This window comes from Anopheles stephensi, chromosome 2 (genome assembly GCF_013141755.1).
Source record: "Anopheles stephensi strain Indian chromosome 2, UCI_ANSTEP_V1.0, whole genome shotgun sequence".
Taxonomy (NCBI): domain Eukaryota; kingdom Metazoa; phylum Arthropoda; class Insecta; order Diptera; family Culicidae; genus Anopheles; species Anopheles stephensi.
This window is the reverse complement of record NC_050202.1, coordinates 93,091,529-93,116,576: the sequence shown is the minus strand read 5'-3', so window position 1 is coordinate 93,116,576 and position 25,048 is coordinate 93,091,529. Positions and strand designations below refer to the sequence as shown.

The window sequence follows — 25,048 nt, the reverse complement described above, 5'->3', positions numbered from 1 at the left end:
AAGTTGAAGAGCTGTCAAAATCGGACCGAATCGACTGGCAACACTGCCATAGTGACGCGCAAAGTGATGCTCCGCTTCGGAGCAAAAAAATAAAACTTATTTTCAGTGCGCTGGATGGCAATCGGATGGTTCGAAGGTTACAAATAACTTCGACAGCATGTAGACATCGCATTGGGATAGATTGTTGCCTCCTTGTCGGTCGATTCATCCCAAAAATTACTTCGCAAGCCCACTGTACGTGTGTGCGTTCATTGTAGTTGTGTGAATTCCGGAAATCAAACATGGCGTCCGTACCGGAGGTAACACTGCATCTAGAATGCTGGCGCGATGAACTCAGTCCGGCACAGAAAGCTTCCTACGAAAAGGCAGAAAAGGAGCATAATGAAATTCGGAACAAGCTGAAAGATATAGTTCAACAGACTGGCGGGAAAAATATTTTCTCCGGACAAGTTTTCACTGCATATCAGGTTCTAGGGCCGGTCCCGGGGTTGGATCTCATCTCGAAGCCGGTCACTGCATTAACGCGAAAAAAACCTTTGCCCGTAATCCAATCTGCTCTTGCCCCGAGGGTGGTTATGGGGGCTTCACCTTCCCCAGAGCCCGCCGCCAACCAGAGTCGCCGCCGAAAAGGAAGGTCGGATACTGTGGTGAATGAAGATCCGGAGCCGGTGGTAGACATTGCTTCTGACGATGTCGACGAAGATTATGTTCCTCTGTCGAAGCGTTTGGCAAAAGCAAAAGAAAAGGAAAAGGAAAAGGAAAAAACGATCGTCGCAAAAAAGTCGAGAGAAGAGAAGGTTAAAACGCCGGATCCAAAATCAAAATCGCCCAAATCTATTGCTTCACCGTCCGGTAAAGTTGCTGCAATCTCTGTACGGCCCACCGAATTCAACTCCATTGGTGGGCTGCAGGTTGGTGCAGATAAAGACAAAAAAAGAACCATACCCGAGCCCACTGCGGTTGTTGATCTGACGAAGGATGAAGCGGGCAAGCAATCTGCCGATTCGCGGGAGATATCATTTAGCAAGATTCAGGGAAAAACTTTCCCTTCGCTCGTAGTGCTTGCCCGACCGTCGCTCCGGGTGGCCGACAAAGCTGTTACCGATCGGCCGCAGCTCGATGCTAAGGTAAAGAACGTACTGGTACACCCGGCGCCGAAGTTTACCGAATGGCTGATACAACAAGGATTGATCAAATCCGAGCAAACGTGCCAAATCCACAACGACAAACCGCTCAAGCTAGGCATGTATTCGGATACGTCCAAATTTCCGTATTCGGGCGGATACTTTTGGATAAGCGAGTGCTGTCCGACCCGATTCACTTCCGTGTTCCATGGCTCGCTGTTCGAAGGCTCACCGCATCCGCCTTCAGTGATACTGAAGCTCATCTACCACTGGGCCTGCCAAACGAACGTGTCCAATGTGGTGAACTGGGTAAAGGTGGACAACGTGTACTTGAAAAATCTCTACACCTTATTGCGATCGGTTTGCACGCTGGCGCTGTGTCGGCACATGAATCTGCTCGGCGGTCCCAAACGGGCCATCGAAATAGGTGTGATTTCGCTGGGAACAACCACGCAGGTATGATGATTTTCTACATATCTTAAACGTGCTAGCTAGACTGATTTTAAAATGTCCATTTTCTACACAGGACGGACAGCAGCGCCAAGTTAAGGTCGAGGTTTTGGGCGTGCTCGACCCGGAAGCCAAAATTCTTCGACTCCGTGCCGTAGAACCCTTGCTGGATGCTGAAAAAAGCTACAAAAAGCGATTTTCAAAAATTTTAGAACCGCTCAGCGACTGGGTCCACAAGGATAGTATCATCCTAACCGATCTGACGGTAGACAAGGGCACACTGAATGCCATGGGCTATAAAACCGTGATACAGGTGCCTTCGTCCGAACAGACGCCGAAAAATAGCAACGCCAATGTAATGGACTACCTGAGACGTATTGTCCCTCGAATGTTCCAAAACACCTTGTCCTTACTTTCGCGCCAAATCATACAACAGTTCTTGAACGAGCTGGTGTGGCGTGAGATGTACGGAAACAGCCCCGGCACCACGTTCGACAACATCGTGAAACATCTGTCGGAGGAAGCCAAAATTGAAACGAAGGAAGGTTTAATCACTCGACTCCATAAGGTACGCGCCCGATCGCCTGAATCGCCAGAAGCGATGTGCTTTTTGCCCGTTCGTTCTGCCTAATCTCATTATCCATTTTCCACTTTCCTTCAACCAGGCTGCTGCCGATCCGTTCAAACAATGGGATATCGTCTCTGACATACCAGCGGTGGCGAGAGCTCCAGCGAAACGAGGCCGAAAACCCAAGGATTACTGTTAGTATTGACTGCTTTATATTACTGTACTGTGAAAAACACCTGCCCTTGCTTACTTTGATCACTGTTCTCCTACTTTTGATGGCTTGTCGTTTCGTGGAGACATGCATGCATTCTTCTGTCCATTTAACTTCATAATGAATCATGCCTCCAGCGCATTCCGAGTTGGTGGTGGAAAAAAATGGCATTATGTGTTTATTGACTTTCCTTTCCATTGGTGTCTTGCTAACATACATGTGCCACTGAAGGGAACGCACTTTTGGAATGCAGTGTTGTTGCTGCTGTTGTGTATGTAACATAGTTAAGAATTATTTTACGGATTGAGAGTAAGGCATTCGGGCTGTGTACGATTGATCGTAAAATATCGATCTTATCTCGTGTGCGCCGAAGCAACAACGACAACATGTCGAAATAAGCATAAGGAAAGTGTTGGGTTCGATTTGCAAAATTGATACCGTTTAAACTGTCTAGAAAAGCTTGCCATGGGTAGCTCAGGGACGCGGTAGAGTAGAAGATATTCTTTGCTCCTTTTTTTGATAAATCCCCTATGTGCTCTTTTGCTGACCCTTTTGAGAGCCCCGAAGGCCCTTCGCTTCAAGCAAGCCTGTATCCAACTATTGCCAGAGCGTGCAACGTAATCTTACATGTCGAATCGTTCTTCCTACCACTGACTGATACGAACCACTTGTTTTCATGTTTTTCTTTTCTACTTTCAGCGTGGTAGAGTTTGAAGATAGAGAGGTCGCGAGGGACTAGATTTTTATGGCTTTTTTTTTTGAAATCTACGCGCATCCACCTTTTTTCTCGTAGGCACAGATTAATTTGAACACAACACAGTCACGTTCCTTCCGTTCCGTGTTCAGACAAAGCTCAAACGAAACAAATGATACACTTCTACAGAGCACAGGGGAAGCTTCAATTTGTTTCAGTTTTCCGACTTTCCCCACCAGTCCAGTTTACTTGAAGATAGTAGGGCGTACGGCTGAAGCTGCAGAGCTTGATTTGAGACAGACAGGATAGAGCTTAGCATATGACCAAGGCCATGTGTGGTGTTTTATGTGCATTTCTGAACGCAATAAGTGATAGAGTGCGCTTTTTAAATTAAATCAAATAAAACTAATCGAACCTTGAACATATACCTGCGTACGAACTGTGGACCGGAATTACGTTTATTTTATTTCGAGAGAAAACTATTCCCACCTTGGTCATTGTGTCACCTTACCTATGTATGTTTTCTCAAACCACATCCTTTGTAGCTACCACCATCGCCACCACCAACATCGCTGCGTCCTCGCAAAATGTCCTTGCCAAGGCATCGGCGGATCCGCCGAAAAAAATTATACTGAAGAAGGTGCAAATCGAGGAGCAAAGGACAATGGCGGCGACGGCGGCAGCAGAAGCAGCAGCAGCAGCAGCAACCACTACCGGGAGCGGATACAAAAAGACGAAGCGGAAGCAAGAGCCAAAGGAAGAAACGGTTCTGCTGGAAGATTACTACTATGGGTTTGCAGGTGGCAGTGAACTGAACGAATCCGCTGCTCCCTGTCCGAACTTTGAAGTTCCATGTCCGGAATGTCCACAGTTAACGTTTCGGTGCAATCTACAGCTGCTCGATCATTTGCTGGAGCATGTCAGTCCTACAAGCGCCAGCGAGGACACGGTTCTATGTCGCTTCTGTTCGAAGCATGTGCCGCAGGCAGAGCAGGAGCAGCATAAACTATTGGCCCATCCTCAGGAGACGAAAAGCTCCAAGTGGAACAGCTGTTTGGTGTGTCAGGTGAGTGGGAAAAGGCGAAACCATCGTAAATTCCTCACCCTTTGCATGGCATTGCTCTCTTGCAGGAAAGATTTAGTACTGCGCCCGTGCTGGCGGCGCACATGCAGAAAAGCCACAGTCCGTTGGAAATGCCGTACCGCTGTGCTGGGTGCGATTTTCGCAGTTCCATTCTGCCCACGACCATCGAGCACTTTTATGCACAGCACAAGGGCACCGTGCTTTTGCAGTGTCCGTTCTGTCTAAAGATGGCGTGCGCTTTTCGTGTTTCCGGCCGAGCAGCGAATACCGATAACGAATCCACGAACGAGCCGCTGGTAAAGAACGTGAAGCTGTTCCTGGACCATCTACGCATGCACAGCAATAAACGGATCTCGAAACCGTGCTCCAAATGTGTGCTTTGCTTCTTCACGAAGGGCGAGCACAAGTTCCACCGCCTGGTCTGCCACGGTCCGTACAAAGGAGTCGGGGCCGTTAGTAAGGTCACGCACTCGGAGACGACAATTCAAAAGCCACCGGTAACTGATGAGATTGGTGCCAACAATTTCAGTGCAACAAACAGAACGATCCACTAACTTCAAACCTTATTTTCAGAAAAAAGTGGCGACAAAGGAAACCACCTGGTACCGTGTGATATCGCGCTTCGATAAACTGGTCCTGGCAATGGAGAACGGCAACATTTGTCTCGAGTGTGGCAACGACTTCGATCAATTCAACCACATGATGTAAGTCGATCGTTTGGATGGAAGCACCAGAGCGACTCGGAGCGTGCTTCAGCTTACACTAACGTCTGGTCTGTCTGACTCTCCGTCTGTCTCTCTCTCTCTCGTTTCCGTAGTGGGCTGGTGCAATGCACGTTGTGCAAGTTTCAAACCACTTGCCTTCCATCGATGATCAACCATACGCTGCGGTGCTATGCGAACGCCGCCGCCCTACATGGCCGTCCTTCGTCTGACTTGCAGCAGGAGATGCACTGCAAGTGTGGCTTCTCGTCTTACGATGGGTTTGCGCTGGCGCGCCATCTGCTCGTGTGCTGCAGCAGCGATGCCGTGTACACCACCGTGGAGGCAGCCCAAGCGAATGTGACCGAGCGAAGCATGCTGGATATGCTAGGGCTTGTGCGGCGCGACGAAGACGAAGACGCCGCGATAGCGACGGATGGAAACGAGGCGGCACCGGAGACAGCGGATGAGACCTGCCTGCTTCCCGCTTCCATCGACCACGCAGAAAACGTGTGCGAGAAAGATTCGAATCGAGAAGCTGATGAAGGGGTAAATTCACCCACCGCTTTGAACGAGCCCGGTGCTAGTAAAAGCGGCGGTGGTGTCGCGTACGACCCTTCACAGTCGCTGTACAACATTGCCGGAACTGGTGAGCAACAATTTACCACACAGCTGTGCTTTGACGATTTGGGGCCCCCGTCGGTTTTGCCGGCACAAGACAACGACCGGACCCCGCAGCTTAAGGACGATTATCAATCGCTGGCTACACCTCGTGTACCGGATCAGCCAGACTATTAGCATACGGTGGTAGTGTAGCACGATCCTTTCTTCTCTTCTCTTCTCGACCTTTGTTTGTGATCGCGCTGTGTGATCGCTCCATGATCATGCGCCAGACACACTTTTTTTACCTTTACCTTCAACATCGTTTCCAGTGGACAACAAAAAGGAGTAATATGAATTAATCTACAAAATCTCTTGACTATCCTGGATTTTATTCGATTCCGCGGGAATGGCAATGATCTCTTGGAAAAAAGCAATGTAGCAGTCTGGCCACCTTCGCGTTGATAAATTCATAGTCATTCGCATTCATGTTTGTGAATCGTGTTGCGAACAAAGCATGATTCGTCGATCCTTTCAAGAGAGAGTAACGAAAGAAATGCCACCCCACACATGACTGTGGCCGTGCGAGTCTAGAGTTAATGTTGGAACAATTCATTCCAGACTGGGGAGGGGAGTTCAACTCACTACGAAATCAGGAGACATTAGCGCTTAGGTTGTGTTTTGCATTGTGTTTTATTGCTATCGCATCCTAGAAAGTACTAGAAAGCACGCGTGACGCGCGCTTCTACCGCTTTCTCCGTGGAAGAAGCCATGTCTCATGTTAGCTGCAACCTCAAATTGTGCCCAAGAGACATTGCTCATGGAAGAGATTGTTCGAAAAGATATCCCGAAAGAGGGACCGTGCACGCACTTACACCCAGCTTAAACAATCCTTATGTGCTAAAACGTATCGCTCCGCCAAATCCCTAGGGCTCGTTTTCACTCTTGTCGTGGTCGTTTTCACCGTCAAAGAATTCGTTCTTCGGCTCCACCAGCCGATCTTCGTCCTCCTGGGAAATGCGCACATCGGGATTCGGTTCCTCCGTCTTGACCGTCTTCAGCTCCTCCGGCAGCGCGTCCTCCGGGATGTCGAACATCTGCACACTGGGTGCATGCTGACACATCTTCAGATTATCGTACACATGCCGCGTAATCGCTTCCAGGTACTGTTTGCTGTTTGCATTGTCCTGTCTGCTCGGGATGTCGGGATGCAGCGTGAAGTCGGGCGCGAAAAACTCCAGATAATCGTTCATCGGCAGCTCGTTTGAAATGGTCTCGTCGATGAGCAGAGAAGTTTCGTACGTCCAGCAGCGGGCGACATTCCGCAACGTGTACCCTCCACCACCCACAACCAACGTCGGCACGTTCAGGTCCTTGACGAACTTTACACACTCGCCATGGCCTTTCGTGCTGAGCGAGAAGCAACCCAACCGATCGCCCGCCAACGAATCTGCCCCGCACTGTAGCACAATCGCAGTTGGCTGGTAGAACTCCATGACAGCCGAAATGACCGGCTTGAACACTTGCACGTAGCTCTGATCGTCGATGCCTTCTTTTAGCGGCACGTTCACCGAATAGTAACGTCCAGACTCGGCCCCTATTTCGTACATATCGCCAGTTCCGGGGAAGAAGTAGTTGCCGTACTTATGGAACGACACCGTCATAACGCGATCGGTCAGATAGAACGCTTCCTGCACACCATCGCCATGGTGCACATCGATATCGATGTACAGAACGCGCGGGTGATACTTGAGCAGCTCCAATATCCCTATCACAATGTCGTTCACGTAGCAAAAGCCGGACGCTTCAAACTTTTTCGCGTGGTGCAAACCGCCCGACCAGTTGATGCAAATGTCGCTGTGGTTGTGGTTCAGCTTCTGTGCACCTTCCAAAGAGGCCCCGGTGTACATGGCGCAAAACTCGAACAACCCATCGAACACCGGACAATCGTCACCGACGTTGAACACGGAAAGACACTTGGTGTAGCCCTGAATGTTTTGCGGCGTTACCCGCTGCAGAAATTCGATGTATTCGTCGCTGTGGAACCGGCACATATCATGCGCACTTGCTCTGTTATGGAAAAACAAAAGAAAAAGGAAAAAACTCCGTAAGAAGCAGTGAATGAGGCCGGCAACGATGGAGTTACGAAAGAGCTTACTTGTATGGCCGGTAAATTTGCATCTTTTTGTGCAGTCCGTAGTTCATCACCAGATGATGGATGACCGAGAGACGATGAGGTTTCATCGGATGTCCTGGTCCATAGTGAAAGTTGCCCACGTCCGGGTTGAAGAAGTACGAGACCTTCTTAGTCCCCATCGTTTCGGTAGTCGCGTTTCAAGCTCCGTGCGCGGAAGGCCCTTGTCGGATGCTAGCACAGTCGTTTGGATCAAATGTAGATTGTGTCGGACTCTTCCTCGTCGTCAATGTACTGCTTCCAGGCGTAGATGATGAGCAGAAAGAAGACGGCCCCTAGCAGACGTCTCGTTAGGCTAAAATCTAACGTGTCGAGCTTTAAGTCCAAGCGGTTGTACGCGTTCTCATTAACGTTGGATGGTTCCCGAATGGAATCTTTGAGATAATAATCTAGCAGCTCATGGTTTGCGTCCACCGTCTCCGTGCCGTCGTACGCTGCGTTGCTAAGCGGATCCTTGGCTGCTGCCTTTCCTAATGTGGCATTTAAAATTGTGTTCGTGTAGCAGGCGGTGAATTGCGGTTGCGGCGGCGTTGTTTGCACTAGTTGTTCTACGAGAAGCGTGCTGCTGCGATGAATACTATGAGTATGATAGCGATGCGTAGTCTGTGCGGTCGCATTGATGGGATCGATGCTCATCTATGGCCTTCCGTAATGTTCCTTATCCGGCACGAATAATAAAAGACGGAAAGCAGCAGCACCACCAGCCCATTGTGGACAACAGCACTCGCGTTTAACTGGTCCGCAATGGAAACTGAGCACAGTTTCTTATGCAGCTACAGTTTCAATTCACTGGTCCTGGGTCACCACCAGCAGCAGGAAACGAATCCTGCACGCTCTGACCCAACAACCGTCTGTGCACGGTCTGGCGAACTGCGTGTATGCGGCTCTAGAGCGCTGCCTACCTAGGACCACCGCGCTATCGATCGAATGCGGTCTTTTATATAACTCCGGTAACGCACCTTTCGGGGGAAACTACTACTGCACACACTCTGGTACTTTTGCGCCACACGGCGGTAATTGATTTTTCGCTGGCACTTTCGGGTCACAGCGGCAATCTGTTGCGGATAAAAAATGCACCAAATGCAGGGCAAACAAAACATACACACTCACCTAAAAAAACAACAAAGCTTCCCCAAACGCGCTGAATACGTTTATAACACCGGATTCGGAGTTCTCGATTGTCAACATGGCCGCATATTTGCAAACAGTGCGTCTCGAGATTAGAACACATCAGCACTGGAACAGGACAATTTCGACCATAAAATATCGCAACATAATGCAGAATCGCGTTCACCTTAAAAATGGGCGATAGTATGTGAAAATGAGTAAAGGTTTCAATCAAGTAAAGTTGTGCCTTTTCTTCCGTACAGTTTATTTTTACTTTATAACTACTTCAGCTATTACTAATATTTACACCTACTTCTGGATCTCTAATAAGCCACAGAGAAGCTTATAGTCGGAACAAGAAAACGATAATTTGTGCTACAGGCTTTCATGATGCCGTGGTACGGGAAAAAGGCAGATAGCGACCCAGCTTGCACATCCGTGCTTCCAATTTATGGTAAATAATTTCCAATAGAATATGTCGGCCACTTCGTTTGTTCGTATTACATTAAATACCTTTACGTAGTTTACTATCTATCGCGCTTTTTATATTTTAAATATTGTCATCTTCTTCCTCCTTTTCTTCGCCCCGAGTAGATATGTTCACGGCGTTTCTTCACCTAATTATACCTTTTTCGTTCTACGGCTACTATCGATAAATATGCATGTGGAGTCGGCGAATCGAGCAGATGTAGGATATAAAATTTCAACACAGCAAATTAGACCACCTCTTTCGAGAAGGTCTCCATTGCTAGCAGATAGCGACACGATATTCAACTAATCCCATTGATATTAAAACTGCCTGAAATTAGCTAGCTTCTTTTGCCGACGGATGTGAGCAAACGTTCAATCTGGCAGCTCTATGCTAACGATCGGTACTACGGGCTTTAGATGGTCGTTCTTTTTCGTCTGAGCCTTTTTACTCTTTTTGTCGTACTTCTCGAAATCATCCAACTGTACGTTGGCGCTATCCAGTGGCACAGTTTGACCGCTGTCCGTGTGATATGATATGTTTCCGTACTCTTGCAGACATGGAAGCACACCGAGCAAGAACTGGCTAAAGTTTTTCCGAATACCGAACCACCCTGAAAAAAAGGAAATTCGATTTCGTAATTTTACATTCTGCTAGATGTTTGATCATTGTGGCGTGGTGAGGCGTTTGTAACTTACATTTGTTTCCGCCTTTAGCATTAAAGCTGAGCAAAATCAACGTGAACAGAGCGACTAACAGCGGACCTGCCACGGCTATGTAGGGCCAGTTCAAGTCTTCGTCCAGCTTGTCGGCAAGGAGAACCTGAAACACTAGCACCGGAATTACGGTGGCACAGTTCCCGATGGCGGAATAGAACGCCGATTTCTTCTGCTGCACCGAAACTTCTGGCGTGCGTAATAGGATGACACTGAAAATAATGCTGTACAGCACTGCGACCAGGCTGAGGCAGAGTACTATCCACAAGGGGAACGAACACCACCTCCCAGCTCCACGACACGAGGCCATCCAGTTTGAGGGGCAGAAATACGAACTGCAGGGCATTGACGGCACAAAACAGTTCCAGCTCGAATGATCGATCGTGCTTAACCGCCCACACACAAGCACCAACACTGGCCGCGCTACCAAATATCAGTGGGATAAATACCAACACCCACAGGTGTCTTCCGGAGGTAAGACGATCGCAGGCAAGCAACTCAAACATCAGCAGTATCAAGTGCAGCGACAGCGATATAAGCATTGCTTTGAAGTGTGAATACGAATCACCTTCGACTCTGGAAAGGAAAGTTCCGTGCGCAAAAGGTCAATAAGCGTTTGGTGTTTTCCATGGCAGGCAAGCTGCACCGATTCAAGGACACCAAGTCCTTCGGCAGGCTTACCTGTAGTGTGGATGGCGACACCATACAACGGCTCCCACTATAGCGCCAAGAGTTGCAATCGATTTCCACACCCATAGCGGCACAAACACGACCCAGTAGGGCCAATCTGGAGGAAAACATACGGAAGGAAGCGTGGTCGGATATGAGCGTAGGGTAGCCAAAGGAGTGGGTTTGTGGCAGCACCGGTGGAACCAGGCTGAATCCCTACTCACCGATAAATCCGTCCAAGCGAAGACAGAACAATATGGTGAAGATGAACAAACAACAATGGACTACAAATTTACTGTAAAGAAATTAAGTTTTCTTAAGAAATTTTCCTATTGCGAAGTTGTTCTTCCACATCTTTCGTAAGTGTTTTTACCTGGGATTAAAATCCTGAAACAGCGATTGTAGATTCATGTTGCCCGGAGCCGTACGTCTCACCGCAGATTAGCATTCCGCTTCAGGGCCCATTGCTGAGTAGCGTAATGTGGAACAATGCGGATTTGCCTGAGAACACTGTTATTGCTTTAAGTGAACAATAACAAATTACTGTTGCAGATAGTTTCTCCTTTCCCCGTACGTACTCTGCCTCACTCACTCCCTTATTATCTTTCCTTGAACTACACAGTCACCACAGCAACAACGAATAGAAGAAACTAATTAATATCAACCAATTCAACTTTAAATGTGGTTGCGGGTAAAACTTATTTTCTATTTACGTTTGAGAAAATGTATTTTTAGTTCTTTTGGACATGTATTTTATGTTTGTTTTGCTAAACTGACAAAAGGGGTATAGCTCTACGTTGAAAGCTCCTGCACAGGGTGGTGCGGGTAGAGAGATTTTGAAAATAGAACTTCATAAGATCAGAAAAAATAGGTCTGTTAACTGTAGAAAGAATTGCTCCAGCTGGCTGTTGATGGTAGTATTTTTATTTTATTATGTATTTTATTTTAAAATTGCACAATCTAGAAATAGAGCCAAGATGAATCGGAATAACACATATTGATCGATTTTTCTGTATCCAAAGTGGAACGTGTACACATTGCTGAAGCATGAAGCATGACAGCTGCCATGAGAAGTTGCTATTTGTGTCAACGCCGGGGACCATCTGGACGCACAGTGTACGCTTTCATAAACACAATTTTGGTCCTTTTCGTTGACCGCTACAATTAGATTTGTTTTACTTAAACAGTACCGAAGTTTTCTTTTAAACAAAACTTACGTAAAATAGTGTGTCTAATAGTGAGACTGAATGTCCCCATTAGCGTTGTATCGTCTCATAGCGTGTGAAGCTTTCTAATAAGCGCTTCTACTCGGCTTGTACCATGGCTAACCGTACCGTCAAGGATGCCAAGAATGTGCACGGCACGAATCCGCAGTACTTGATCGAAAAAATTATACGCTCCCGTATATATGATTCCAAATACTGGAAAGAGCAATGCTTTGCATTGACTGCGGAGTTGCTGGTGGACAAAGCAATGGAGCTACGATTTGTCGGCGGTGTGTTCGGCGGAAACATCAAACCAACGCCATTCCTGTGTCTCACGCTGAAGATGCTGCAGATTCAGCCGGAAAAGGATATAGTGGTAGAGTTTATCAAAAACGAAGAGTTCAAGTACGTCCGTGCGCTCGGCGCTTTCTATTTGCGGCTCACCGGTTCCTCGCTGGACTGCTACAAGTACCTGGAACCGCTGTATAACGACAACCGAAAGTTGCGGAAACAGAACCGGATGGGTGCGTACGAGTTGATCCATATGGACGAATTCATCGACGAGCTGTTAAGGGACGAGCGCGTGTGCGACATAATTTTACCCCGCATTCAAAAGCGTCACGTGCTGGAAGAAAACAATGAACTCGAGCCCAAAGTATCCGCTCTGGAGGATGACCTGGACGAGGAGATGCCGAGTGAAGATGAAGCAGCGGAGGAATTGCCGACGCCACCACCGGTGAAGGAGAAAAAGATTGAACCATCGAAAGTGAAAGGTAAATGTGAAAGAACTCATCTCATGTAGCAGATGATTAAAGAACTGATTGATTTGGTGCCACGCTTTACCAGGAAGCAACAAACGGACAGAGCGGTCTGTGTCTCGAGAACGTCAACCCATCGAACGGTATCGCAACTACGATGGTGGCAATTACCGTGATCGTGAAAATGACCGGGACAAGGATCGGGAAAGGGAACGAGAGCGTGATCGGGATAGAGACCGGGATCGGGAACGAGAGCGTTACAAGGAAATGGATCGTCGCGATCGCCGAGAGTGAGTTATGCTAATTCTTCTGATTGCTTACGGCTAATGTTTCTGATTTACTATACACTATAGTCCATACGGCGAACGGGACCGGCTTAAAGAGCGGGAGCTTCGCGACAGGGAACGCGAAAGGCAGCGGCGCCACGAACGCCAGGAGGAGCGGGAACGCGAACGACGTAGAGAGCGGGATCGGGATCGGGATCGCGAGCACGAGGAACGATCCCGCGGCCATGACCGCGAGCGTGATTATGATCGAGAACGACGGAGACGATAGAATATACCGGAGAGCTACAAGAACCAATCTGCGGAACACCCATTCGTAAACGTTTATTGAATAACCTTGCAAAGCTTGCGAACCGAACATGAACTACTTCACTATCTGGAGTAACTTGCGCTTCGAAGCTTCCCGCCTTTTCCGTTGCCGATTGCGCTGGTGTCGCTGTTTTGTTGCATCGCGGAACAACACACACCCATCGTGTTCTTCCAGCTCGCGCTGCAACATCTGGGCCGCATGCAGGTTTATCCCAACCATATCCCGCAGCTCTCCGACCGCTCCCTGCAGCGTTTGTACGATCTTTTGTATGACGGGCAGGAGCACCTGATTGCTTACGATCGGCTTCTGGTGTATGCGGAACAGAAACAGCACCACCTTACAGATCAGCTCCGTTTGATCCTTCCGCGTGGTCGTCAGCTTCGGCATCTTTTCCAGCAGCTCACACACGGCATTGAAGGGTAGCAGGAGCAGTGATTCTTCTAGGTCGCTCGCACGAATGCGCGATAGCACAGTCAGCAGAAACTCATCCGTGTTGGAAACCGAATAAGCGAACATTAGCGGTGGCAGCGGCCCTTTCCCACCTTCCTCGTCGTACTGCTTGCTAACCTCGAGACACTCGAGAATATTTTCCGCTCCCTTCTCGGAGCCGATTGTTTTCTTTGATGGAAGCTTGAGCCCCGGCAAACCGGGCACGGTCGATTCTTCGCCAGTGGCCAGTGTTGCGTTTTCTAGCTCCTCTCGCTCTTCTTCCTGCACGTCCTGCAGCACGAGTGGCTCGTCGGTGCGCCGGTACAGCCGAAGGGTCCGGTCGGAACCGCAGCTCACGATGTACTTGCCATTCGGACTGATCGCAAGCGCGTGCGCTTCACCCAAGTGTCCCGGCAGCGTGATGATCTTCTGGAAACTGTCCGCATCCCACTGCTTCAGTTTCCCGTCCTTCGCGCAGGAGAAGAACATGTGCGTGTTGGGAATGAACTGAACCGCCGTGATGGTATTGTCATGGGCCAGCAGCGAACGATGGCAGTCGCCGAAATCCATTCCCCAAATTTTGATCGTTCGATCAGCGGATCCCGTTATGATGAGCGTTGAATCGTACGAAATGTCCATCGTTAAAACGGGCAGCTTGTGGCCGTAGAGCGACAGGTAAAATTTCAAACTGTCCATGAAGAATATTTTCACCGTAGTGTCCAGCAGCGCGACCGCAATGTACTTGCCGTTCTGGGAAATTCTTACGCACAGCACAGTTTCCTCTAGCTTGAGTGTGTTTTTGTGCAGCAGAGAGAGCACTTTCGGCTCCTGTCCACTGCCGCCTATAAGCTCAAAGGACCAGAACTTGACCGTCGTATCACCACCACCGCTAACACACCCATGCCTGTCCGGCGTGAGAATGATGCTCCACAGCTCCTTCTCGTGTGCTTCGATGCATTCAATCACTTCACCCGGAACCACGTCCACCACGAGCAGTTGGCCGGATTTTAAACCCACCAGCACGTGCCGATCGCCCGGCACGAAACAGGTGCTTACCACGTACCCACCCGTCTCGACCGTGCGCAAAACGGTTTGGGATGCGCGACTCCACAACTTGAGTGATTCCGCACTGCCGGATGCGATTGCCAGATTGTCCGAGCTAAACGATACGCTGCGTGCTTCGGAAGCGTGTCCCTGCTTTTGCAGCGCATACAACGTCTCGGGCTCGGCGTTTTTAGTGTCTAGATCGAGCGAAAACAGCTGCACGAGATTTTTCAAAAACGTACAACAGATACGCAGCTTATTGCGGCTACCCAATATTAGGTCGAACGATTTGACCTTTTCCGGTGTCGGTATCGTGGGTAGACGCCTGACTTCATCGGTCAGTGCCAGCTGTCGGGCATCGCTCTCCCGTCCTCCCACTTCCGTGTTGCCTTTGCTTGTGTTCAGCTTTTTCATGCGCTTTGTAAGCTTCTTCATAGATTCCTCCTGGGAACAAAAATAGAACAGTTCAATCTTTCGGTCTGTACCGTGACATCCGAGCACCTGTCCGTTGGCGTCGGTTACGAGATTAATTGTGCGACCGTGTCCTGCCCGCTGTATACTGCCGGCCGCCGTACATCGGAACGGGCTGACGGTGCTTTCGCTTTCGTCCGAATGTTGCACCGAGGCGGTGGGTTCATCCGTAATGGCTGATAATTTGTACACGGAAAGTTGCGTATCGGCCGTGGCACATACGAGAAAGTCGTCGTTGCGCATAAGCACGATACCCCACACCTCGGTACGATGGTCTACGATCGTCTTGAAGCAACACTGGGTCTCAATGTTCCAAAACTTAATCTGCGTGTCTTTGGAACTGGACACGACGATGTCATTGTAACGTTGCATGAAGCATGCCTGCGTTATCGGCGCTGTATGGCCCGCTAGACGACTTTTTCCCGACTGGGCCACCACATCCGACACGACCAGATCGTTGTCCAGCCCACCGGAGACAAGCTTCAGTCCGAGCAGATCAAAATTTAGCGCACTGACGGCGGAACGATGCGAAGCGAAGCTGCAGACCGATTCTTTGCTCTCGAAACTGAATAGCTCCACCACGCCGTCGGAATAACCCACTGCGAGGTGCTTATGGTCCGGGCTGGTGCGTAAGAAGGTTACTTCCTGTTTATCGCGAACAAATTCTACCACCTTCTCGCCGATTCTAAAAAAAAGGGGGGAAAGATAGAACATTGGCGCAAAAGTTGTGCTGTTGCGTTCGTTACCTCATGTCCCACACAAGCACCTTCTCTGCGGCGGCCACCACAACGTACCGACCCACGACATGGTTGATCGTGACAAACGATACGTTTGCCCGAACACTCGCGATTATGTTGAAGCTCGACACTGGCTTATAGGCCAGATATTGCTTTGTTAGACCCATGGAGGCTGCTTTTTTAATATTTACGGGTGCGGGTACGGGTTTTGAGAACTATTCTATGTGAATGTGAATATAAAGAAAACAGTCGCCCCAACACACGTGCATTTGTTGACTTTTGGCTCTTGTTGACATTAACTGTGTGTTTAAAAGCGCGGATTCGAGAGTAACGTTAAGGGGCTTGCAAACGTTGGCAATCCGCATTGCAATTCCGTATGCCCACCGCAAGCTGCAAGAAAGTGTTGCCATAGCAACATGCACCTTGCAGTGGTCGCTTCGGGCGGTGTTAACCCGTCTCCCGCGACACTCCATGCATCGGATTTTATTGCACTGGAGTGCCGTCGCAAAGGAAGACACAAAATAAATCTGTTTTATTTGAAACATCTATATTAATGCGGTAATTGGAACATTGCGTCGAAAATGCTACTTTTTACAGCTCGGTATGCTGCGAGGGAAATTTCTTCAGCACCGCGTGGTACAGGTTGTAAAATGCGTAAACGGATACGGACAGTATCACGATGAGGGCTCCCCCGAAAGCTACACTCAAAAAATTCCCATCGATAATGCCACTACAACTAGAGGCCCGGGGATGTGGATTCCACAGCTCCGAGCCGCTGCTGGTGCTATTCTGCCGTTCGGCAATGAGGCGCTTCATCGTATTCAGCCGTTCGCGTAACACCTCAACCGACTCCGATGAGAGGTCTTCTGCAAAAGGGACAGAGGGTTTTCACTAAAACAATAGATGAGAGACTAATGCTGAGTGCAAATACCGTCGCGGGTGCTGGATTTGGAGTTGTTCGACTTTGCTGTCGACATCCTGCGTGTGTGTGTGCGTGTATTCCTTCGTCCTCGCGGCTGTTCAGTTTAGTTGCTGTTTCACGGGTAATTTCGACAAGTGCTAATAATTATAATAAACTATTTGCTGCGTTCTTGGCTGGGCGATGCTGCGATGTGAGCAGTTGCAAAACAGACCGATTATTGATTTTCTGCGCTGCTCTTGTATCACACATCCATTTGACAATTGCATTCTAGGTCTCATCTGCGCTGAATCTGAAACGCCGAACGCCCTGACACCGTATGTCCTTTTCTAATCAACGACAGCAGTAGCCTTCCCGTAAGCATGCTGTGGATGCTGCAGATGGGTGGTGAAAAGACGGACGCACTTTCTGGAATACGGATACCACGGGAACCACGAACAAAAGTGATACATGACAATGTTTGTGTGAATGTTTCTTTTTTATTTGCTAATTTTTCCCACAAATGCACCCTACACTAGAGTCACGCAGAAGGAAACGAAACCGTCTAGCAGTGATGTGTACATCGTCCCTTATGAATTTCTGATTTTAAACATGGTACTCGCTCAAGCACCACGTCATATGCACTCTTATTTTGCTAGAAGTTGTGCCTCGTTTTTCAAACAGCTGTGTGATCATTCAGACCTATTGTTTCCGTTGCATATATTAGTGTTTTCCTTATTATATTACAATTTAGACCATTAGCTTTTACCTCTCAACTAGCAATAGGCGCAGTGGGTTCAACTCTTTGGCCACGAGAACGAGAACACGGTGAAGACGTCCCGAGAGATACGCGTTAAATATCGCATTTACAGACACTTTTGCCTTGACATTCTTTACACACCGTTGTAGACGGCACATTTTACACATTTACACAGACAAACTTGACAATTGTCTATCTATCAGGCTCCGTGTGCTAACCGTTTATCAGCATGATTGTTTTCGAACCTGCTGCATGCTGTGCTGCGGATGGGCGGGTGAGCTCTTGTTCTGCTTTAGTGTCCAAAGTGACCATGGCTTACTAGCTAATTATCACCAACTTATCCGGCTAATAAATGATGGCTTACAATACGCGATTTACACACTCACACCCGTTGTTGCCTCAGCAACGTTTCTTCTTCTGCTTGTAAGAAGCCACACACTACAAATACAAAAAATCACAGCTTCTTTAGTTTTAAAAAGGGGAGAGACCATACGCCTTGGTCCCTGGCTGTTTTCACGTGTCTCTGTGTGATGCAGTAGTTTCGGTTTTCACGATGCTGCGCTCTGTGCCGAGGCAAGCTCTGCTAGGTTATGTAAATACTCGAGATTCGACACATTCTTCCATTGTTGCATTTGGTGCTTAGCTGCTGCTGCTGCTGCTGCTGCTGCAGGCGGTAGGCATTTGCGGTAGATTCTGTGGCACATACTCTATGTAGTTTGCAGGAAATTGACCCCTTCGGCCATCAATCTCTCCATACAGCCATTCGGGAGTGATTTGATACAGAACGGCAACTAAATCGTTCTCCTGCGATACCAAACAGCCTTCATGATTAAACTGGCAACGAATCATTGGTAGTTTTGTTTTTATCAGAAACTTACCACCATGCTAAGGTCTTCCGGAGCTTCCGCTTTAAAATTGTACAGAGCCCGCACCTTCAGCACACCATCGCCAAAGCTCGCTGTTGATGTTGTCAATGGTAACGCCACGCTATGCTGCTGCGACCGTTCGTCGTACAAGCAGCCTGCTAGCAGCGGAACCTTCACCTCGACGTAGTTTACGGGAAACATTCCTTCTAGGCCACGTTTGTCGCGACCCATATACCATTCGTCGTTCAGTCGCTTCAGCAGATAAATCTTCTCGTTTGTCTAAGCGGAAGAAAAGGAACAAAATAAACAAAAATAAAACTCAAAAGTTCGACTGATTCGCAAAACAAAACAACACTGTCTGCAGAGAAGATGCTGCTAAATGTGTGTGACCTTGCTCCGAAGCAAGACGCAGTAGCACACCCATAAGGACATTCTATTATTAGTATCTGCGCCACAACACACCACCTGCTGTGGCCGATCTGCATTACTGTGTCAACGACACTTGGGACTTCTACTCGCGTGTGTGTATGTGTGTATGTCTGTGTGCACGGAAAATTTATTTTGTTTACCTTGAAACTCAAATCCTCATCCGCCTCACCCTGGAAGTCATACATAGCAATGCCGTACGGTTCTTCCCCATACGTCTCCAGGTCTGTGGATGGTGGTGGTGGAGGAGGCACACTGGGCATTGGATGGGACGTGAGCGAATCGAAAGCTTCTGTCGTATCCAGGGAGAAACTGTCCTCCAATCCTGCGTACAGCGAAGAGGGTTCCTTTGGAGGCATCGGTTTCGTCGTTGGGGCCAAAGCTTTGTTCCGCATCGAGATCGAATGGGACGGAGTGGACTTTTGGCTGTCCGGGTTACTGGGCGGTTTTATTATAGTCGGCATCGACACCGTTGGCAACTTCGGTAGAACGCTCTGTCCGTTGCACAAAGGGTCAACGAAATCCGAATGCTGCAGTTTGCTGTTTATCAGCGGAGTACGAATCTGAGCCGTTGCGGACGATGCCAGCGGTACGGTGCCGTAAAGGATTGGCCCTGGTGTGGTGCTCGTTACAGCCCCGCCGTCAAACGGATCCAGATCTCCCCAGGGTACGTTCGAACCGTTCCGGTTGTGTCGATTGTGGTTGTTACTGCCACATGCAACAAAATCATCCTCGAATCCACTCTCGGCCTGTGACATGTTGCCATTGTTCGGGCGATGAGTAGTTCGAATCCGAGCTGAAACTATCCACGCTAATGCAATCGCTGCAAGACTTTTGTGTGAACGTCGGCGAACTGGGCGGCGAGTCGAAGCTTATCAGTTGCATTTCCGCAGCTCCTGTGCCGGCACTCCTCGTCGATTGCTGTGCGAATGAAGCATAGTTTGTACTGTTGTACTGCACACCACTTTCGGCAAAAACTGTGTGATTAGCGGCGTGCTTCGACAAAGAACCCGAACCAGTCGGTGGAAGCGGGAGCTTTAAACTAACACTTTGCTTTTGATGGGATGCACCAGTACAGCTGGCTGATTTGCTAGCAGTCGCCGATCCATTCGATCCTCGCTTATGACCAAACAAACTGGACAAAATATTTATCGATTGTGGTTGATTAGGCTTCTTGAGTGGGGCGGCGGTTGGGGCACCCGATAGTTTCGGTGGCGGAGGTCTAGGTGGTGGTGGCTTTTTGGACTTCACATTCTGCTGCGCTGGTGCAAAGCATGGTCCGTTTCCGGCGACGACAGCTTGGCTGCTGGATGTGCTGCTGGCATCGAACGCACAGAAGTCCCAATCCGTCGTTGGTGTGTAGCGCAAGGGAGCGGTCGTATTACGCTGCGGAGGAGGTGGTGCCGGCCTTGATGGTATAGTCATATTTCTGTGACGAAGAAAACGAAGAAGGATTGAACACATTAATTTGGTTTGGCAGGGCGGGTATTGATATTTTTAGATAATACAAATAAGGGACAGCTGCCGATGGATATTGATTCGAATTCACATACATTTTTACACGCTTTCTCGGTCGCTCATTGTAACCGTAACTGTAGGATATCGCCGCTAGGATATCACACATTTTGGAACCTTACTTTTACCCTACTATTATCACAGCACTACACGTCGTTTCCACGGTCACTTGTGTCTATTTCTTCCTTCAGCTGTACGTCTATCAAGTGGTTCTTTAGAGTAAAGTTTCTCAAACCGCAAATTTAAACCGCAAATGATTGCCCTCTTTCTTGCACTGCCCGATCAACACTGAAGTGGAAATGCTAAATTTCATAGGATTTGTTTTCCCGGTATATATAGCCCGATGAGTAGGGCGGAACACCACGGCACGGCGATGGATGAAGACGAAAAACAAATATATTTATAATTATAGCAAAAACCAGCAATCCGAAAGCGGGAACATAACAACCGGTGAAACAGTAAGGAGCAGCAATAGGGGGACTGTAAATGATTGGGACAAACAACGGGTTTAACCACCACCGCCGCACACTCAGAGGTCTGTTCCGTTTTTGTATTCTTTTCAGATCAAAGTGCACACATTTTTCTCACGTAGAATCTGTTTACTGCTGTAAGCCCAGCAAGTAGCGTCCCGGCATTTTTCCTAAGTAATATTCATTTTAAAACGATGTTGAGATTCTTTTTGCTTAATCGTGTTAGTAGGTAGCATTTGGTAATTGTTCAGCCTGGACTAAAGTGCCCGAATGCCTGCTGGTAAATTAAACATTGAATATTCTCACAAACTCGTGAATGAAGAATCGCCGTAGACATGAACGCATGGATCTAGGCATCCTAGTCTACTGCCTTACGCACCTGTATGCATTAGCTCTAAACCGTTGCGCTATTACGTGGACCGTGTCCAGCCAAACATGTTCCCACCCCGTTTTCCCGCGTCTACTTCTACAAATACATTAAACAGCGTGGACATAGTGAAAACCCCGCTCCTGTTGCCAACATGTTTTCCTTTTGCTTCCACCAGCTTACACTACTTCAAGATTTACAAACACGTTTTCACTCGGACCTCTAGTGTTTGAAAAAAGCTCAAGACAAGTGTGCACGCATCGTTGTACAGGTGTTTAGTTCGCCTGATGTTACACATTGTTCGATAATTTAATATTACACACTTTTACTCTCTTTACGTTCACAACGGTAGCCTACCGTTTACGGTCTACGAACACGAAGAATTTGGATACATGCTAACAAACTCTACATATATCGCTTGCAATGTAGGATGGACATTTTTAAGGTCTCCTCAATTCAATCACAGCAGAATAGCTTTTCCCAAGCTGACATAAATTGAAACAATTCAGCAACCACCGGGTATGTTGCTACGTTTCTGGCGCCGCCTGCTATTTGATAAGATTACTTTTGAAATTGTTCTCGATACATACTCGGGTATATCCGATGAACAATTCTTGTTGGCTGTTGTTTTGATAAAACGTCCTCCAATGACGACAGTCAACCGCCTACTTGCCACAATCGTAAACTAGTTAATCATGAACGGAAGTGTGTTTGGCGACGCGAATGATATCGTTAACCCGTCTGTAGAGCCATTACGACTCGACATACTTCCAGGCTTTTGTGCATCTTCCCTATTGACGCATACAGCATCATTCAACGTTGAAACATATCACATGGTTGCAGGAATTCAGAGTTCTCAGGCAATTAGAGACCCTTTTTTACGCAGCTTCGTTTTTCATTTTTTTCATGCTCTTTTACGCATAGGTGCAAATTCGCCTACTCGTCAGCGATGCAATAATCGGCTTCGCCCAACGGAGCTCTCGTTTTCAATCCATGTCCGTTTTCTTGGAACGATTTGCGGTGCTATAGACAACGCATTTGTAAGTTCCCTCACTCAGCATTACTGCTGCTAGTCGCGGGCACTACGGATGAATAACTTTGTCCAAAGCGCCATTCAAAAATTAACGTATGCAAATTACTAACAGAAGAATCTGTCCACGATACTGGACCATTTAAACGATTTATATGATTTTGGCATATATAACTTCTTCATCCATTTTAGATTCTTTGTTGATGTCCAGTGAGTGGAATACTTTTTCCGAATCAAATGTATGTCCACTAGCCAGTCTCTATCAACCACCTATTGGACGGACGAGAGTTGAGTTGCTCTTTCATCGTACTTCTATTGGCCTTTTTGAAGTATGGCATCAATGAATGGGGACAATGTATTATCGTTCACAATTGCCGCTGATAATTATGCGTGTACTGACTGTAACCTAAGTAACGGTTAACAACTGTGTAGTCTGCAACCTTGAAGGAAGGCTGTTCGGCAGAGTTCGTTTCACTTCCTTATTCGATCTCCTGTCCCGTGCGTTCGCAATTTACCAGAAGGTACGTAATGTTCATAAGCGCTACAGTACACAACTACAACGACAACACTCTGTCTGGTGCGGAGTGTGATACGATGTGTTTCTCAGTAAATATTTCCATGCTCGATTCTTTGAAGCACATTTCAATACTGTTTCGCATATTCGCACAGCTTTACGAACTACGATGGAAACAGATCCGAAAGTTGCTTTTACGAAACCTACCTGCTCATGAGACGGAATCCCAACACACGATCAAACAAAACACAAAGCACTGCAACGTAATTGGCACCCGTACGGAAAAGGATGGGCTGGATTGTTTAAGCCACGGCAAAGTTTTACACAGCAAACACGAGAAACGGCGTCTCTCGGTTCTGAACAAAACTGTTAAACAAAATAGCCTAACTTTTCGCCGCGAAAAGGCTAAGAGAAGCAGAAATTTCGCGAATCTCTATCCCTGGCTGGCTACCATTTTTGAGAACAATGAATGAATCACACCAAGGCCGTTGAAACGAGGCTGGCTCAGTCAAACTCAATGACATTTGATGTTGACAGTTTGGAGCAAGTTGCAATTTTTAAACGAAAAGTTAACGGAAACGGTGCGTGGAGCAGCCAATTTCGCATATTGCATCAGCAAAACAGGGAATAAAATTATGCAGCATCAATAACGAGCACCACACATTGAACGTGTAGATTTTTTAGCTTCCACTTGATATTTTTTTAATTACGAAAGAATCGTGCAGGAGAGTAGCAAATCGGACATTATAAACGTGCGAATCTTGTACATGCCAAATTGCGTTAACAGCAGTGTAAACATACCTTGATGATTAGAAAAAGAAACAAAACTAAATGTCAAAACATGTTGAATGGTGCACGTTTTTCGTACGAGCTGCGTGATTAGTTGAACATCATTTTACTGAAATTATCGGAAAAAGATTCTTGTACTATTTTACCAAGCGGTTGAAGCAGAGCTACTGCTAAGATTCGTTGCCATGGCTGGATTGGAGATTGTAGTAGGGACGTACGAAGAGTTTATCGTATGCTATCGCGTCGAACCTTTACGAACCGTGAGTCAAACTAGCTAAGCTGTTGTTTAAAGTTTATTTCCATGTTTAAAACGTTCGCTGTTTTTAGGATTCGGAAAAGCTATACCTGAAGGAATCATTCGCCGCCCACCTTCACACCTCGTCAGTGAGATGTATCGCTGCTCACGGCAAATACGTTGCAACGGGTGGTGCCGACGATCGCATCTGCCTGCTGGACATGCGAGAGGGAACGAAAGTAACAGAGTTCCTGCATCACGACGGGACGATCAATACGCTTGTTTTTTCGAACAACGGAAGCCATCTACTATCTGGCAGCAACGATAGTAGCATGATTGCGATCAACATGTCCAAACTGGCCATCGATAAAACGTGGAAAAATGCGCACAAGTCAGCAGTGCAGTGCATTTCCATTCATCCACAAGGAAAGATGGCACTTACGTTGGGTAGTGAAATGACGCTCAAAACGTGGGATCTAATAACGGGCCGTGCTCTTTTCACCACCGCCTTAAGCAAAAACAGCAAGTATGGACGAGTGCTCAGCGACGTGCAATGGTCACCGGATGGCGAGCATTTTGCGCTTCTAGGACACCGGGTGGCCGATATCATCAGCATTGAGACGACGCGTTCCGTTCGTACGCTAGAGTTTGACACAAAGCCCACGGCCATGTGTTGGCTTTCGAAGGAGGAAATAGCGGTTGGGTTGGAAAATGGAACGCTTATGTTGGCCAACATCCACGAACAAGAGCAGCAGGAAAAGTTGCAAATCTACGATACGCGGTTGAAGGCGATTGCCTGCCTAGGGGAATACATCGCGACCGCTTCCAGTGCAGGAGATGTGTCATTGTGGCATCTAAATGGTGTTGACTTCACTCAAGTCTGCACCCAACAGATCGGCTGTCGTCCGATTTGCCTGGCACTTATCAACACGGGCAAGTCTATGGGCCAGGACTCCGCCGAAAAGGTTTCACCAAGCACGTTGGTATGTGGAGTAGCAACAGAAGAGCCAGCAATCCAGCCGGCACGCAGCATCGCCGCGAAAGTAGTTAAGGAGCTTGCTTGGGTGAGCGTAGAAACCGAGGATCCTGTTCAGTTGGCAGCCGCCAACAGGCTGAAAAATCGATTGTTGAAAAAACGGAAGCTTGCCGGGTCGAAGGACAAAAAAAGTAATGGATCCGAGAAGCGTGTCAAATCGAGTGGATTTATCGAAGAACCAATCGAAGAGCCATTGGCACCTAGTAAGTCGTGCTGAGTGTGCCTTTGAAGCGAGCACAGAACATGTTGAAATACATTCTGAATATCTCAATCTAGAAGTGTGCTTTTTTTTTCTATTCTAATTTGCAACAGGGTTT

At 47.8% G+C, this 25,048-nt stretch overlaps 8 protein-coding genes across 8 annotated transcripts; 3 read left to right on the top strand and 5 right to left on the bottom strand.

Moving 5' to 3' along the window:
• The first annotated feature begins 20 nt into the window (after nucleotides 1–20).
• LOC118517556 lies at nucleotides 21–5,953 on the top strand. Its single transcript, XM_036063797.1, has 7 exons — nucleotides 21–1,580; nucleotides 1,651–2,142; nucleotides 2,240–2,336; nucleotides 3,593–4,113; nucleotides 4,179–4,628; nucleotides 4,705–4,835; nucleotides 4,949–5,953. Exons 1-7 carry the CDS (start codon nucleotides 282–284, stop codon nucleotides 5,628–5,630), a joined length of 3,672 nt encoding a protein of 1,223 aa, XP_035919690.1. The 5' UTR covers nucleotides 21–281; the 3' UTR covers nucleotides 5,631–5,953.
• Nucleotides 5,954–6,101: 148 nt separating this feature from the next.
• Nucleotides 6,102–8,834, bottom strand: LOC118517563 (histone deacetylase 3). Its single transcript, XM_036063805.1, has 2 exons — nucleotides 7,591–8,834; nucleotides 6,102–7,502 (listed from the first exon to the last, which is right to left on the bottom strand). The coding sequence occupies exons 1-2, from the start codon at nucleotides 7,746–7,748 to the stop codon at nucleotides 6,359–6,361; spliced, it is 1,302 nt and encodes a 433-aa protein (XP_035919698.1). The 5' UTR covers nucleotides 7,749–8,834; the 3' UTR covers nucleotides 6,102–6,358.
• A 140-nt stretch (nucleotides 8,835–8,974) lies between these two features.
• Nucleotides 8,975–11,363, bottom strand: LOC118517566 (transmembrane protein 185B). Its single transcript, XM_036063810.1, is given in 6 exon segments — nucleotides 8,975–9,815; nucleotides 9,901–10,189; nucleotides 10,191–10,494; nucleotides 10,600–10,705; nucleotides 10,812–10,882; nucleotides 10,961–11,363. Coding segments are annotated over 6 exon segments (1,047 nt in total). The 5' UTR covers nucleotides 10,999–11,363; the 3' UTR covers nucleotides 8,975–9,576.
• A 305-nt stretch (nucleotides 11,364–11,668) lies between these two features.
• Nucleotides 11,669–13,206, top strand: LOC118517565 (pre-mRNA-splicing factor 38). The gene is made up of 3 exons (XM_036063809.1): nucleotides 11,669–12,565; nucleotides 12,639–12,840; nucleotides 12,904–13,206. The coding sequence occupies exons 1-3, from the start codon at nucleotides 11,908–11,910 to the stop codon at nucleotides 13,103–13,105; spliced, it is 1,062 nt and encodes a 353-aa protein (XP_035919702.1). The 5' UTR covers nucleotides 11,669–11,907; the 3' UTR covers nucleotides 13,106–13,206.
• Nucleotides 13,130–16,121, bottom strand: LOC118517558 (WD repeat-containing protein 3). Its single transcript, XM_036063800.1, has 2 exons — nucleotides 15,835–16,121; nucleotides 13,130–15,773 (listed from the first exon to the last, which is right to left on the bottom strand). The coding sequence occupies exons 1-2, from the start codon at nucleotides 15,990–15,992 to the stop codon at nucleotides 13,199–13,201; spliced, it is 2,733 nt and encodes a 910-aa protein (XP_035919693.1). The 5' UTR covers nucleotides 15,993–16,121; the 3' UTR covers nucleotides 13,130–13,198.
• A 228-nt stretch (nucleotides 16,122–16,349) lies between these two features.
• Nucleotides 16,350–17,192, bottom strand: LOC118517572. Its single transcript, XM_036063819.1, has 2 exons — nucleotides 16,757–17,192; nucleotides 16,350–16,691 (listed from the first exon to the last, which is right to left on the bottom strand). The coding sequence occupies exons 1-2, from the start codon at nucleotides 16,800–16,802 to the stop codon at nucleotides 16,417–16,419; spliced, it is 321 nt and encodes a 106-aa protein (XP_035919712.1). The 5' UTR covers nucleotides 16,803–17,192; the 3' UTR covers nucleotides 16,350–16,416.
• A 76-nt stretch (nucleotides 17,193–17,268) lies between these two features.
• Nucleotides 17,269–20,593, bottom strand: LOC118517561 (cell wall protein RBR3). Its single transcript, XM_036063803.1, is given in 5 exon segments — nucleotides 17,269–18,287; nucleotides 18,362–18,628; nucleotides 18,919–19,548; nucleotides 19,550–20,204; nucleotides 20,329–20,593. Coding segments are annotated over 5 exon segments (1,788 nt in total). The 5' UTR covers nucleotides 20,400–20,593; the 3' UTR covers nucleotides 17,269–18,122.
• Nucleotides 20,594–23,493: 2,900 nt separating this feature from the next.
• Nucleotides 23,494–25,009, top strand: LOC118517529 (p21-activated protein kinase-interacting protein 1-like). The gene is made up of 2 exons (XM_036063762.1): nucleotides 23,494–23,720; nucleotides 23,788–25,009. Exons 1-2 carry the CDS (start codon nucleotides 23,646–23,648, stop codon nucleotides 24,946–24,948), a joined length of 1,236 nt encoding a protein of 411 aa, XP_035919655.1. The 5' UTR covers nucleotides 23,494–23,645; the 3' UTR covers nucleotides 24,949–25,009.
• The last annotated feature ends 39 nt before the right edge of the window (nucleotides 25,010–25,048 follow it).

Coding starts and splice junctions, on each gene's coding strand:
- LOC118517556 (XM_036063797.1), top strand. CDS start 282: ATGGCGTCCGTACCGGAGGTAACACTGCATCTAGAATGCTGGCGCGAT. Junction 1,581..1,650: donor CGCTGGGAACAACCACGCAG/GTATGATGATTT, acceptor TTTTCTACACAG/GACGGACAGCAGCGCCAAGT. Junction 2,143..2,239: donor TAATCACTCGACTCCATAAG/GTACGCGCCCGA, acceptor TCCTTCAACCAG/GCTGCTGCCGATCCGTTCAA.
- LOC118517563 (XM_036063805.1), bottom strand. CDS start 7,748: ATGGGGACTAAGAAGGTCTCGTACTTCTTCAACCCGGACGTGGGCAAC. Junction 7,503..7,590: donor CAAATTTACCGGCCATACAA/GTAAGCTCTTTC, acceptor TTTCCATAACAG/AGCAAGTGCGCATGATATGT.
- LOC118517565 (XM_036063809.1), top strand. CDS start 11,908: ATGGCTAACCGTACCGTCAAGGATGCCAAGAATGTGCACGGCACGAAT. Junction 12,566..12,638: donor TGAACCATCGAAAGTGAAAG/GTAAATGTGAAA, acceptor ACGCTTTACCAG/GAAGCAACAAACGGACAGAG. Junction 12,841..12,903: donor GATCGTCGCGATCGCCGAGA/GTGAGTTATGCT, acceptor TATACACTATAG/TCCATACGGCGAACGGGACC.
- LOC118517558 (XM_036063800.1), bottom strand. CDS start 15,992: ATGGGTCTAACAAAGCAATATCTGGCCTATAAGCCAGTGTCGAGCTTC. Junction 15,774..15,834: donor GTGCTTGTGTGGGACATGAG/GTAACGAACGCA, acceptor CCTTTTTTTTAG/AATCGGCGAGAAGGTGGTAG.
- LOC118517572 (XM_036063819.1), bottom strand. CDS start 16,802: ATGTCGACAGCAAAGTCGAACAACTCCAAATCCAGCACCCGCGACG. Junction 16,692..16,756: donor CAAATCCAGCACCCGCGACG/GTATTTGCACTC, acceptor TCCCTTTTGCAG/AAGACCTCTCATCGGAGTCG.
- LOC118517529 (XM_036063762.1), top strand. CDS start 23,646: ATGGCTGGATTGGAGATTGTAGTAGGGACGTACGAAGAGTTTATCGTA. Junction 23,721..23,787: donor GCGTCGAACCTTTACGAACC/GTGAGTCAAACT, acceptor CGCTGTTTTTAG/GATTCGGAAAAGCTATACCT.